General features: G+C 39.6%; 1 protein-coding gene across 3 annotated transcripts in view; it reads left to right on the top strand.

The window, feature by feature from the left end:
- The window catches only part of celsr3 (cadherin, EGF LAG seven-pass G-type receptor 3), a 121,616-nt gene that overhangs the window by 46,458 nt on the left and 62,254 nt on the right, over positions 1-12,904 (top strand). For 2 of the 3 annotated variants that reach the window (XM_086277302.1, XM_086277300.1), the window contains exons 4-8: positions 3,962-4,184; positions 10,762-10,877; positions 11,235-11,323; positions 11,610-11,624; positions 11,990-12,147. In XM_086277302.1, the coding sequence (XP_086133428.1) occupies positions 3,962-4,184; positions 10,762-10,877; positions 11,235-11,323; positions 11,610-11,624; positions 11,990-12,147 (601 nt within the window). The remainder of the gene's footprint in view (positions 1-3,961; positions 4,185-10,761; positions 10,878-11,234; positions 11,324-11,609; positions 11,625-11,989; positions 12,148-12,904) is intronic. The other variant, XM_086277301.1, reaches the window with a different exon arrangement.

The following is a 12,904-nucleotide window of genomic DNA, read 5'->3' as shown; positions in this document are numbered from 1 at the left end:
GTGTGGTCATGACTCACCCTCAAATTCCTGTGTGTTTGTGCGTGATGTGTGTCAGATATTATTTGTATCGGCTGAAAGGTGAGGATGTTTATTGACTTACACACGCATGATTTATTGTTGTTGTGTTTTTAGTTGTGTGTGTGCGATAATGCTAAGATGTGAGAAGTCTGCCAGTGGGTATGCTGGCACAAACTAAAAGCAGTACAAACATAGTGCCAACAGAGACAGTTACACGATAAAACCCGACAGCCTCGAGGGCAGGAGCAATGATCCATGTGTGTTTGCACGTTTGTGTGTGTGTGTGTCCGTGTGTGCGTGTGACACAGAGAAAAAGAGAATCGAAGAAAGGAAATGAAATTGAGTGTGTGTGTTTATGTGTTAAAAATAATGAATTGAATTTATTATTTATATGTTTGGTTATGCGTTTTGTTTATTTGGTATCTTCCTGGGGTTGTCTGTGTGTGTGTGTGTGTGTGTGTGTGTGTGTGTGTGTGTGTGTGTGTGTGTGTGTGTGTGTGTGTGTTTGAAGCCATCCCCAGGTTCTAAAGTTGGTCCTCAAGGAGCCATCTATCTTAAGGCTAGTTTCAAACCCTGTCTGCTCTGGTGATGTGGAGGCCACTGGGTGTGGGTGTTTTTTGCGTGTAGCTGCTAAATGTCAGACAATGTGTGTGTCCAAATATGCTCCAGGAAAGGTGAAAACCATGAAAGAGAGAGCGTATTCCTTCATACCTTTTTATGTGGTTGACTGAATATGTGCCTCTGTGTGTGTGTGTGTGTATGTGTGTGTGCTGTGTGGGTGTTTATGCCTCTTGAGACACTCTAGACTGGAGCTTCTTTGACTGGCAGCCAAATCTGTTTATTCTCGTCTGTAGATTTGCTCATGTTGTTTTTGTTATTCAGAAAATCCCCCCTGCCCTCCTCAACCCCCTTTTCTATCATAAATTCCAAATGTTATACAGAGTCTTATTGTTGACAGGTGAAATCTTGCAGCTGTAATTTTGTTGTTTTTAAAAAAAAAAATACATGCAGTTTGTGTTTGTTTGAGTGATGGTAAATGTTAGTTCCTGCGCAACAGTTACTCTTACTACTGCTTCTCAGGAATCAGCACCCTGCCGTTCCCATCGGCTAATCAGGGAATGATTTACATCGAAAGCGCTTGATGAATGTGGTTGAATGCTTGATAGGAAAGGAAATCTGCCACTGCCACTTATACTTTTAACATGGGAAAAAGACCTGTTGCTTTACAGGAAAGGTAATTTTCATGAGCTTCATTGTACCACCTGTAGAGAGACATTTCTCAGGCGACATATATATAAGTCCTGTGCCGAGGGTAATGAACCTGCACAAACCAGCAGCGGTGAGCGTGAAAGCTACGTTTCTCTGATTCATTTCACTGTCAATCATATATGATGATGATCAGAGCTTAATGTACAATGTTATCCTAATTTAAATTATATGCCCTTTAAGTATTTATTATTGCCTGTGCCCCTTTGCAGAATTAAAATCTGAGGGTTCCTAAAACAGGAACTTCATGTAATTTACTTTTTCTAAACTCTTTCTTCAGAAACCTTTTTTATTTCAGTTTATAATATCCCCAATGTTTCTTTTGTATTCAAGTCAGGTTACATACTTGGACAGCTAATATTTTTTTCTTCCTTAAGAAACTCTTGTGTGACTTTGGCAGTGTGCTTTGGATGATTGCTGTGATGGAAAAATTCAGTCAGGCTTCTGGAGGCTGTAGAAGAGAAGCCGTCTTCTCAGACAGTATTTTGGTATATCCACAGGCGCTGACTAAAAATGCCAGTTTGCAATCATTTTAGCCTATTATTGCACTACTACCTCTGTGCAGTCACTGCAGTAGTCCTAACCAGGCTCACACTTAACATGCTGGACCCCGTGATAGCCAGAGGAATACACCACACGTTTGAGTTAATGTAATGAAAAAGTGTGATACCATTAACCACAAGGCCTCTTGTTAGCTGCTTTAGTAAAAAATTTAAAGTTGTAATTTTATGCTGAAGAGCAGTAAAGTTTAGCTGCAGTACAGTGATGTTGTTGTTATGCATCATTGTTGTTTCTACTGTATATTAGGCCCTGTATTTTCTTACTCAGGAGGCAATTTATGGGAAAAAAAATAGAAAAAACATGTTTTTCCCGAGTTCACCAGCAGACTTTCAGACCTTGAGAGTCAATAAATATCTGAAATGACTTGGCACACTAATGTGTCACAGCACTCTTCCCTCCCCAGCGGGGGTAAAAATTTTTTTAGCAGAGGCAGGAACATGCAGACCGGAGTGGGAGGAGTGGGAAGAGCATTTCCCTCAGCCAATCACACCCTGGTCTCACTGAAATATTTATTTTGATTATTCATAATGATATACACTTACCAACCACTTTATTAGGTACACTTTGCCAAGACTGGGTTGGATCTCCTTTTGCCTTCAGAACTGCCATTATTCTTCATGGCATAGACTCAACAAGGTGCTGGAAAATTACACATATTTAGTTCCATACTGACTAGATAGCATCGCAGTTGATTTGAGCTTTGCCACAGGATATATAAAATTGCAGCAGATCAGCAGTTTCTAAAATACTCAGAACAGCCAGTCTGGAGCCAACAACCACGCCAGACTCACTTTCTTCCCCGTTCTGATGCTCAATTTGAGCTTCAACAAGTCGTCTTGAACCAAGTCTACATGCATAAATGCGCTGAGTTGCTGAGTAGATATTTGCGTTTACGAACATGTGCCAAATCTGCCTATTTAACCCTGTAAAGCCTAATGATTGCCAGTCATTTGTTTTTAAACTGAGGTGTTTATTGCTACATTTGAGTAGTTTATTGCCTAAAAATGCATTGTGCAATTTATTTTTGATGTTTGGCATTACAGGGTTGTAGAGAGTTTGCGCATGTCTCACTATATGTTTCAGCCTCTTTTGGAGTTAGATTGAATATAAGACATTGTTACTTTAGTGCTTAGCCCCCGAATTCTAAAAGGTCAGGTCAAAATATTGGTGATTTTAAAAAAAACTCAAGTGGTGTTGCTAGAAACTCTCCTGCTTTTCCAATAATATTACAGCTACCTGTCAACATTGATGAGACAAACACAGCCCACCCTGTCTCCAGCGAATGCATTAAAAGGTGATGATACAGCACTATGAAGCAAATCTCTTTAATCAAACTCAGACTCTAACTTCACTGTAACACACTGACTATGCATAAATTCTAAAACTATCTGAAAGTTTGTGTTTTATGTGCGGTCTGTATGAGTAATTTTGAACATTTTCTCACTTAAACCATGAGGGAGTAAAGCAAGGGAGTAAACTGAAAACAGAAAACAGCTTAGTATAAATGAACAGGAAGTGCATTTTTGATTTTACTGTGGGAGAATAAAACAAGCTGTATTCACACAAAATATTGCTGTAATACTTACAGCATGTTGAGAAAAACTTAAACCGTGGCGCATATTTCCCGCTCATTATCCCCACCATGCTCAGATCGGTAAATTATTTAAAGTGTTTTATTTCAACTTTAATCAGGGATTTGTTGCACTGGAGGTTTAGTGGATTTTTCAGTTGTGCTCTGCTGCTCTGAACATTGTTTTGTCGCACAGCACCTGTGTGTTTTGACAGACCTGCCAATGGGAGCAGTGAGGTCAGATCCCGTGAATATTAATTGCCTGTGAAACACGCTTTGAAATGGCAAAAGTGGCAGGATACTGATGGGAATTTATTTATTTATTTGTTTATTTGATGTTAGCCTTTTAAATTGGTGCAGAAAACAATGGTGGAAATGTTCATAAATACCAAGAATGTTTATTTTTATCAGAATCTGTTGCATTGATATTTCTGCATATATACAGAAACTTTGAGCGAAAGTTAGACTAACTACTGAGAGATTTACGGCTTTTATGGTCGCTTTGGTTGGCTAACACTAACATTGTGGGGTTTTTTTCTGTTTCAGGTGATCGTTGTGAGTTTGACCACCGGCAGGGCAGGTGCATGCCAGGTGTGTGTCGTAACGGAGGGACGTGCCGGGAGCTTTCGGGTGGGGGTTTCCGATGCGAGTGCCCGGCAGGAGCCTATGAGCGACCGTACTGCACCGTCACCGCTCGGTCCTTCCCACCCAAGTCCTTTGTCATGTTCCGGGGGCTCAGACAGAGATTTCACCTCTCCATCTCGTTAACGTGAGTAGTCTTGAGTAAACATTCTGTCATTTCCTTTCCTCTCTTCTTCTCTATTATTTTTTTGTCTCTTCTTTCAGCTTCCATCAGATATAGCAGGATGGATCATTCTCTGATTTCCTCTTATAGTGTCTCCACTTTTCTTTAAGCTGTTTTTTAAAATTATATCATCTCCATCTTGGAGAGTGATCCTTTTATTTATGGCTTCCCTGTATCCTCCCTCTACCTCGCTTCTTTAAAAGCATTGCTTCTCCATTTAATCCCATCTGCTGTGCTTTGCTGTCTTTCTTCCTCTTCTATGTTCTTATCTTCCATCTGACTATCCTGCTGCAAAAAGCTCTGAAAGGAAATGACTTCATGGTTGGAACCAACTCAGAAAAAAACATGCTTCTTAGTCAGTAGGGCTATTAATTTAAAGTGCCCAATTAATAACTAAAACCACAGACTGTATATGAAAGAAGGCCATGGCACCATGATGTCACGTTCCCACTTTTGAAACTTTGAGTTTAGCATTACGGCTTGATTTTTTGGGGAAGAAGTGACTATGTATGAATGAGAAGGTAAAATGTTAAGTAAGCAGCTAATGTTAGCACAGCATATCAGGACAAACACCACCTCATCAAGCATGATGGTACAGGGCTGATGAATTGAGTTTTGTTCATGTGAGGTTATATTTGAGCCCTGGTTAGGACCAGAATATTTTTTTAATATGTCCTGATATGTAAACACAACTTTCAGCTGCTCCCTCATCGTGAGTCATCACAGCGGGTAACTGCATGTTTGGTTTTTACAATAGATACCTTTCCTCACACAACCCCCAAGAGATTTGTGTCTCCTCCTTAGGTTAAAAAAGGGAATCTTTTGCTTGTTAGGGTAGGCTGACGTGTAGTCCACCACAGTGGAGCCACATGATGTCCTGGCATGTTTTACCTTACCAGGCACAGACTGTGTACATTCTTTTAATCATGCGTGTACAAATGTGTATGGGGCACATTTGCCGCAAGATTTTGGCCAAGGTTTCAAGAATCTCACAGCATTTCTACACAAGTCATCATAATTTTTTTATTTACTAAGATTGTAAATTAAACCGTGGCACTGACTTTACCTACAAGAGAATTTTTGCAAATCTTTCCATTTTGCTTGGCTCGCTTGCAGCATGTTTTTATTTGAGTTAACACTTTCTGCCTGAGCATATATGTAATGCTAATGTTGTGGCAGAGGTCAGTGACTCCTTTTACCCATCCAAAATCATTTTTCAGTTGCTGCTTGCCTCTAGACATACAAAGCCCACAAGAGAATTGAAGTGGTGCTTAAGAGTGGTCAGGCAGGGTTATGGGATGGATGGTTGCCATGGGTGATGTCGTCTAATGATAGTTGCTAGGGTGATGTTGCCCATGGGGTTGTTGCTAAGCTGATGTGGCTACCATGGAGTAGTTGCCGTGAGACATTGCGGTCACTGTATTGCTTGCTAAATGAGCATTATTGGTGCATAAAAGCACTACATGTGGTTTCTTCTGTTGATTTGTGGTCACCATTAGTTAAGTTAAGGAATGAAGCATGAAGGGCATGTTTTCTTTTTTTTCAGAGAAGCTTGCTTTATGAGCATTTAGCAGGTATCGTGTTAACATTTCTCTGTGTGTTGTTGTTGGTTTAAAAGAGTCCCACGCTGGGTGGAAAAATCTGTGTATAGAAAGGAGTTAATCTTCCATTTTCTTTCAGTAATTTTAATCAAGGACTTCTTGAGAAAATAATGTGTGGTCTTTTTCAGCACCATGCTTTCACATTCGTTCAAACCCAGTCAGATCTGTGAGTTTTGTTCTTAGTGTGTAGTTCTGCTTTATGGCAGCACCAAGCAGCAAGACTGAAAAATGAAGCCGGCAAAGTGCCAAAAAACTGCAGTTCCTTGAGTTGCCACTGGAGTCTGAGAACTTTAAAACTTGGTACAAAAAGCAGCTTTGGTTTCTAGTTAAAATCCCCCTTTGATGATTTTTTTATTTTATTTAGAATGGTCTTTTATTAGTTTTTGTTAAACTGTAATAAGTCTTAAATCATTGGGTGTAGTCACATTTTAAATGGAATTAAATTCAAATAAATAACATGGTTTGCTTTGTGCACAGTGGTACCACAGTGCCAGAGGTCTGTGCTCCAGTTTTCATGAAGAAAATTCCAGTATTTTATTAACATGTTACTAAATAGCAGTAACCGTTTACAACTGGTGGGGAAATAATTACTTGGTGGTTGCCATCTGGTCTCATATTTCCATTAGCTGAGAACTTACGGCTTCATACTGCCATCCAAATATGTTTACTTTTGGCTCCATGTGAATAATATGGCAGCTTCCTACATGCTAATCCTGAAGCTTCAAGGGAAAGACTAACAAGCTAATGTGTGACATCACATTGGCTACGTCCATCTTTTATGTACAGTATAGGAGGGACATAAACTATATGGAAAACAAATTATTATGAAAATAGATAAACATGTTTTAAATTTAAGCTCCTGTTTCATGTGTTAATTGAGGGCAAAATAGACTTCCCTCCACAAGATGCCTTTTTTAGATTTCTATAGATCTAACTACATATGAAAGCATAAGCGACAATATGACTCTGCTCTCTATGAATATGAAACCACTGCCATGACTTGAGCTCAAGTTTTTAATGCATTTGAAAGGCAGTTGCATGAGAGAGAGTGTGTGCATGTGAGTTTCTGACAGCGTTTGTTTTCTTTTCTTCAGCTCTGCTTGAAATTGACTGCTAAGCTAACCGAGTTTAAGGAATAGAAATGATCATAAACACATGATTCCATCTTGTAGTTTATTGCTTTTGGGAATAAGTCACATCATATTAATTTGTTTAATGCAGTTCTTGGCGGCACGTAATGAATTTCACAAACAGCAATAACACTGACAAAAACAGACCTGCTGAACATATAAAGCATGCTTCTTTGCATTTATTTACTCCTTCGGCTCCTCTGTGTCTCCGCTTGGCTGACTCCACACATTATCTCCAGTTACTCTATCAAAGCTAAGGTTACAATTTTATTATTATTATTATTTTTTAGCTATTTCTGGTGGCACGGATATATTAGATATGCATACTAGATATTTTGGCACAGTGCAGTCGGAGCGACAGCAAATCCATACAAAGAAGGCACATATTTGCTAACCAGAAACCCTGGGTTTATTTTAGACAATGGCAGCGTCCTCAGATTCACCAGAACGGCGATAAGATGCTCTTATTTCCTTACAATTCTATAGTGCAGGAATGATTTCCATTGGAATTTAAATCAGGAAAATAAAATGCAGATATGATAATTTTAACTCAACAAGATAGGAAACAGTAGAAGAATATTTTTCTTCAACAACTTAAAACCGTTTGAAAGGCAGACATTTATAACCATGCTGCTCTAGGGCTTCTTTCCTGTAGCTGAACCTGACCTCCTGCATCTGTGCACTGGATTTATTTGACTGTCTAGCGGAGTTGGGCTGGATCCAATTTGTGACACCACTGAACCTCACTGAAAGTAGAGAAACCTTGAATAAAAATTTCCCTGCAGGTGCTATTTGTCAGCTGCCTACAAATTGCAGTGTACGATTTTACAATTGAGGCGCTTAGTTGAAGGGATTAGTAAAAACAGGCAAACTGTTGTGGTATCATGTTTAAAACAACATCTCAGTACTTTTTAACGTGGACATTTTATGCAGTGAGAATCTTTTCTGTCTTGCCACCAGGACAGAGTATTTCTCATCTGTTCTGTGCAAAATAGACTTTTTATTTGCATCTGAGCAGCTGAGGGAGAGGAAGACTCCAGCAGTATGGTTTATTAACTCTGGCATAGTCTGAATACCTTTTGTTCTTCCGCACTAGCCAGGAGTCATTTTTGTTCTGCTGTGTCTGAGATAGTTTTTTGTTTCTGTTTCTTCCTGTATCGGAGTGAAAAATATAATTTAAAATGTGTCATATTCTCTCTGCATGCATATACAAATGTACAGCCATGGTAAAAAGAGAGTACACCCTCTATCAATTCTAAGGTAATAAAAATTCTGATCAGGCTTTAAAATTATTTAAATATAGCTGTTGTGGTCTGGGGTCGTTGTGTTTTGGACTTTCAAATCTTCCTAATTCATTATTGTTTTGTACTTTGAAAGTAGGTTTTTGTTTCTGTCTTTGGTTTTCTTGTCCTTTTGAGTTTTTGAATCCCCATCAGTTTCCTGTTGTATTATTTTATGTATCTGGTATAGTCACAAATTACGTTAGGTTTCTTAGTTCTCTCCCTGTCCTCTTAGCTTTTTTTCTGTGTTTTTGCCTTTAATATCATGTTGAGTCAGTCTTGTCTTTGTGTCAGTTTGCTCTTTTGTATGTGTCAAGCTAATCTGTCTTAATCCTGGTCCTTATATTAGTTACTTCCTGTTTTATTTTGATAGTCACTCATCTCTGTGCTTTATGTTTAGTTTTGCTTCCCTTGTCTCGTTATGCCTAATTTGTTCCTGCTGTGTTTCCCAGCTGACTTCACTCCCCTAATCACTCTCCTGTGTATATATGTGCCGGTCTCCCTTTGTCCTTTGTTGGAGCATCAGCTCATTTTCCCAGTGATTCTGGGTCCTTGTGCTGCCTAATGTCTTTCTAAGTGTCTTCATTGTTTAGAAGTTTTCAGTTCCTTTTGCATTTTCTGCTTACTTTTGGTTTGTGGATCATTCAGCCTAATAAACAGCTCGCCTTTTGTTAAGATTATTTCGTCTCCAAGCACCTACATTTGGGTCCTCAACATAACACTTGGCCTGTTCATCCCACAGACCAGTGTTGGGAAGGTTACTTTTAAAATGTATTCCATTACAGAATACAGATTACATGCCCCAAAATGTATTCTGTAACGTATTCCGTTACGTTACTCAATGACAGTAACGTATTCTGAATACTTTGGATTACTTAATATATTATCATGCTTTTTACAACAACGTGAATGTACTATTGCTGTGTGATTTATTACTATTACTGAAGGTCCGCGACTCCGCACTGTAGTAAAGGGACCTCTGACTAATACGGCGGGGTCCCTGTCGGCTCGTAGCTGAAAAATAGCTTTACTTTGTTGTGTGGGTCAACTTTTCTTGCGAGAGACAGAGAGAGGCGTTGAAAGACTGCTCCAACGGAACTTATTGTTTCGGAGGAAAACACGAACACGGTGTACAGTCGAGTCTTAATAGCTTACTTACAACTGGGCTCGTCAGGCACTCTTCTTGGCTGCAGTGGTTATTATTATATTTACATGCTTCCAGCTCCCGTTTTTGCTCGATGACAACTCGTACTTTGCCTTTTTCTCCCTCCCTCGCTCACAGACACATTAACGTGTATGGCAGTCCATTCTCCCTGCAGCACGGACTACACTGCCCATGATGCTACATTCTTTAGAGCTATGCTTGTAGCATTCTGCCTGTTAGCTTAGCACAACAACAACAACAACAACAAAAGGCGCTCTCTCACCCAGGAAACACACAGTCGCAGAGAGAGAGCGTCGCCCTGTAACCATGGCAACCGTAACGCTGCCGCCTGGAACAACAGCACGTAGCTGTCAAACAAAACCCAAACAGTCCTGACCCGCGACAATATGAAACAGGAAAGTACCGCAGTGTAATCCATTTATTTCAACAAAGTAACTGTATTCTGAATACCACCTTTTTAAACGGCAACTGTAACAGAATACAGTTACTCATATTTTGTATTTTAAATACGTAACGGCGGTACATGTATTCCGTTACTCCCCAACACTGCCACAGACCATAACAACAACCTTAAATGCACAACAGTGCATGACATATTACACCACGTCATTATGTATTTAACAAGAATTAATCCAGAATGCTTTTTTTTTGGCAGCTTCAAAGCAAGTCCCCAGTTGGTATGAGGTGCTGATATTTGGCTTTCTCTTTGACTTTCTAGGTTTGGCAGGTCTGCAAACATAAGCCGGGCTGCCATGTTCTTTTTAGACAGATGAGACTTTCTCTTGGCAGCCCTTCCAAACATCCATACTAGTTCAGTCTTTTTCTAATTATACTGTCATGAATGTTAATATTTAACATGCTAACTGAGGCCTGTACCTCTTGGGTTTTTGCAATTTCTCTGAGCATGACGCAGTCTGGATGAATTTCCGGTTATGTCCACTCCTGCACATCAAAGATTCTCAGCTGTCTTGAATGTTTTCCACTTGTGAATAATCTTTCTCTGTGTATGCTTGGATAAGGCCTTTTAATGCTTTAATGCTTCAGAGGCTGATGGGCAGAAACAGTTGCTTCTTTACAATCGTTGCTGATGTCCTTCGTGTTTGGCATTGCGTTGATACACCCCAATGCTTCAGACCAACAAACTGCCAAAACTTCTACTTTTATAGCGGTAGTCATACTGATTATGATGATCAATTAATCACTGATCATCACAATTTGATCATCGATGCTAAGCATTAAGGGTGTACTTAGTCTTTCACTCCTTACCTAACAGTTTTCTTTTTACCATGGCTGTGTTAATAAATTCTCTACTGCATACAGCATTTGTCAATAAACTTCAAATTTCTATGTACATCCGTCTTTTAGATTTGCCACTCTGGAGAACAGTGGTCTTCTCTTCTATAATGGACGCTTTAACGAGAAACATGACTTCATTGCCTTAGAGATCCAAGAAGGACAAGTGGTGTTCAAATACTCCACAGGTATTGTATCTTTATGTGCACTCTTGTTTGGTTTTGTTTGCGTGAAATTTGTGCTCTATAAACAGAGACCATATGTCTGCTGTTGCTGTTTGCTTTTCTTTTGACCCATGAACATGTGCAGCAGGCCTGTAAAAACAAGCGTTCCTCCTGAGACACAAAAATCTGTTTATCTAAGAGTGGATTCAGGTAATGAATGCTGCTGATTTGGTCTTTGCAAACAGTTCTTACAGAGGTTTTGGGGTCATTGTAAATAAAGTCGATATATTTGGAGCATCGACACCCTTAAAAAAGAGGAGACCCATAAGAGCTACATTTGAATTCATTTTAATGGCATATTCTTCATTTACCCGTCTGTAGGTGAGTCATCCACCCAGGTGAGTCCCTTCCTGCCAGGGGGTGTGAGCGATGGTAACTGGCATACAGTTCACATCCACTACTACAACAAGGTGGGTTTACATCCCAATCCCATCTTCATTGTGATCCTTGCATTTGAGCTTCCACTTTGGATTCTTGATGTACTTTTGCACTTTGTAAATTTGACTTGTTTTTATTGGTACTTTTGATGCGTCGGCAGAATAGTTTCTCAGCCTTCGAGCCGACGAAGCACTTTGAATTGAGCCAAAGTATTTGTGTCTACACGACTATGTGGGTGTTTGCGTGTCATCATTTTTATTCATGCATATTCGCCGCACATCTCCTTTAATTTTCTTCATGTTCTTTTATTTTCCTCAGCCTGCTACACGTTATGTGAGTATGAGCGTGTGTCAGAGCGCATATACACTTTCTCCTTTCTTAGCTTCTTTTGCTCCTCCTTTCTTTCACCAGCAGACAGTAAGGAGAATGAATGCGCTGTCTTTCTGCTCTTAGTCTGTTCTCTTGCCCATGTGTTTGTTTTTTTTCCTGTATGTCCTACTAACCACAGCTTCTCCCTTTTTTCTTCCTGTCATTGTGCAAAGTATTTGTGTAAATACTAATCTCATGTGTTTACTGCTATTTCGTATCTGATGTAGTGTTTCAATGCAATGACGAAAACTCTAGATTTAGTGAATGCTCTTGTATTTCTTGAATCTTGACTGGTTTTCTGTTTCTTTGGACTGTGTCTGGATGTCCAGCCCAAGCGCAGTATGAGTGGTGAGGCTCAGGGTCCGTCAGATGAGAAGATTGCTGTGGTGAGCGTTGATGACTGTGATACAGCCTTGTCACTTCGCTTTGGTACGCAGCTTGGAAATTACAGCTGTGCTGCACAGGGCAAACAAACCAGCAGTAAGAAGTAAGTTTTTTTCTTTTTTCACTTCTTAATTGCAACACTTTGCTGGGACCCAAACTTCTAATGGTCATATACCAATGTCAGCCGGTTTCTCAGTCATAACCATTGACGGTACAAAAAATGGATGCAAATTACAGAAAACTGTAAAAAGGAAAAAGTGCAAATGCAAGTGCCGTATACCTGCTTTCTATCTGAAGGCAGCCAGACAGTGTTACAAAACAGCTTAAGGTCCTATAGAAGTATATGGGATGGGTATGTGTTCTGTAAACACTTTCCTGCTGACTTTCTGGACTCAGTCACTCATTTCAGGCATTACTGAATAGAAAATATCAAGCTTGAGCTAAAAAAAACTTGCAATCTGGGATGTAGCAAAGTACTGTAGATGACCAGTACAACATCTGGCTAATGACCGGACTGAACATTCTCATGTAATTTGTAGTGACGCATTTTGGTTCATTTGGATTTTCCTCAATATGGAAAGAAACTAATTTGCAGGGAAAAGCTACAAGTTTACAAGCTCATCAACTGATTTGGACCAGAGTAAACAAACTTTAGGTGTGAAAACGCCCTACCTCATACTGTGTTTTAAAATATGTGTGAGCTAATGTACAAAAGACTGTCCTGCGCCATCATGCTAGGAGTACTTTCTGGCACACGCCATGACTTTGAGATCAGTGTTTATGCTGTATCAGTATGCTAATATCAGATACAAACTGCTCAGATACAACAGATACAACACGCAGCTCACTTTTGAATCTTC

Source organism: Aulonocara sp. 'chitande type north' Nkhata Bay, linkage group LG20 (assembly GCF_057382095.1).
Source record: "Aulonocara sp. 'chitande type north' Nkhata Bay isolate Kocher_YH1m ecotype deep benthic linkage group LG20, A_spYH_male_GT1.1, whole genome shotgun sequence".
Classification (NCBI taxonomy): domain Eukaryota; kingdom Metazoa; phylum Chordata; class Actinopteri; order Cichliformes; family Cichlidae; genus Aulonocara; species Aulonocara sp. 'chitande type north' Nkhata Bay.
The sequence above is the reverse complement of the archived record's forward strand: the minus strand, read 5'-3'. Positions and strand labels throughout refer to the sequence as shown.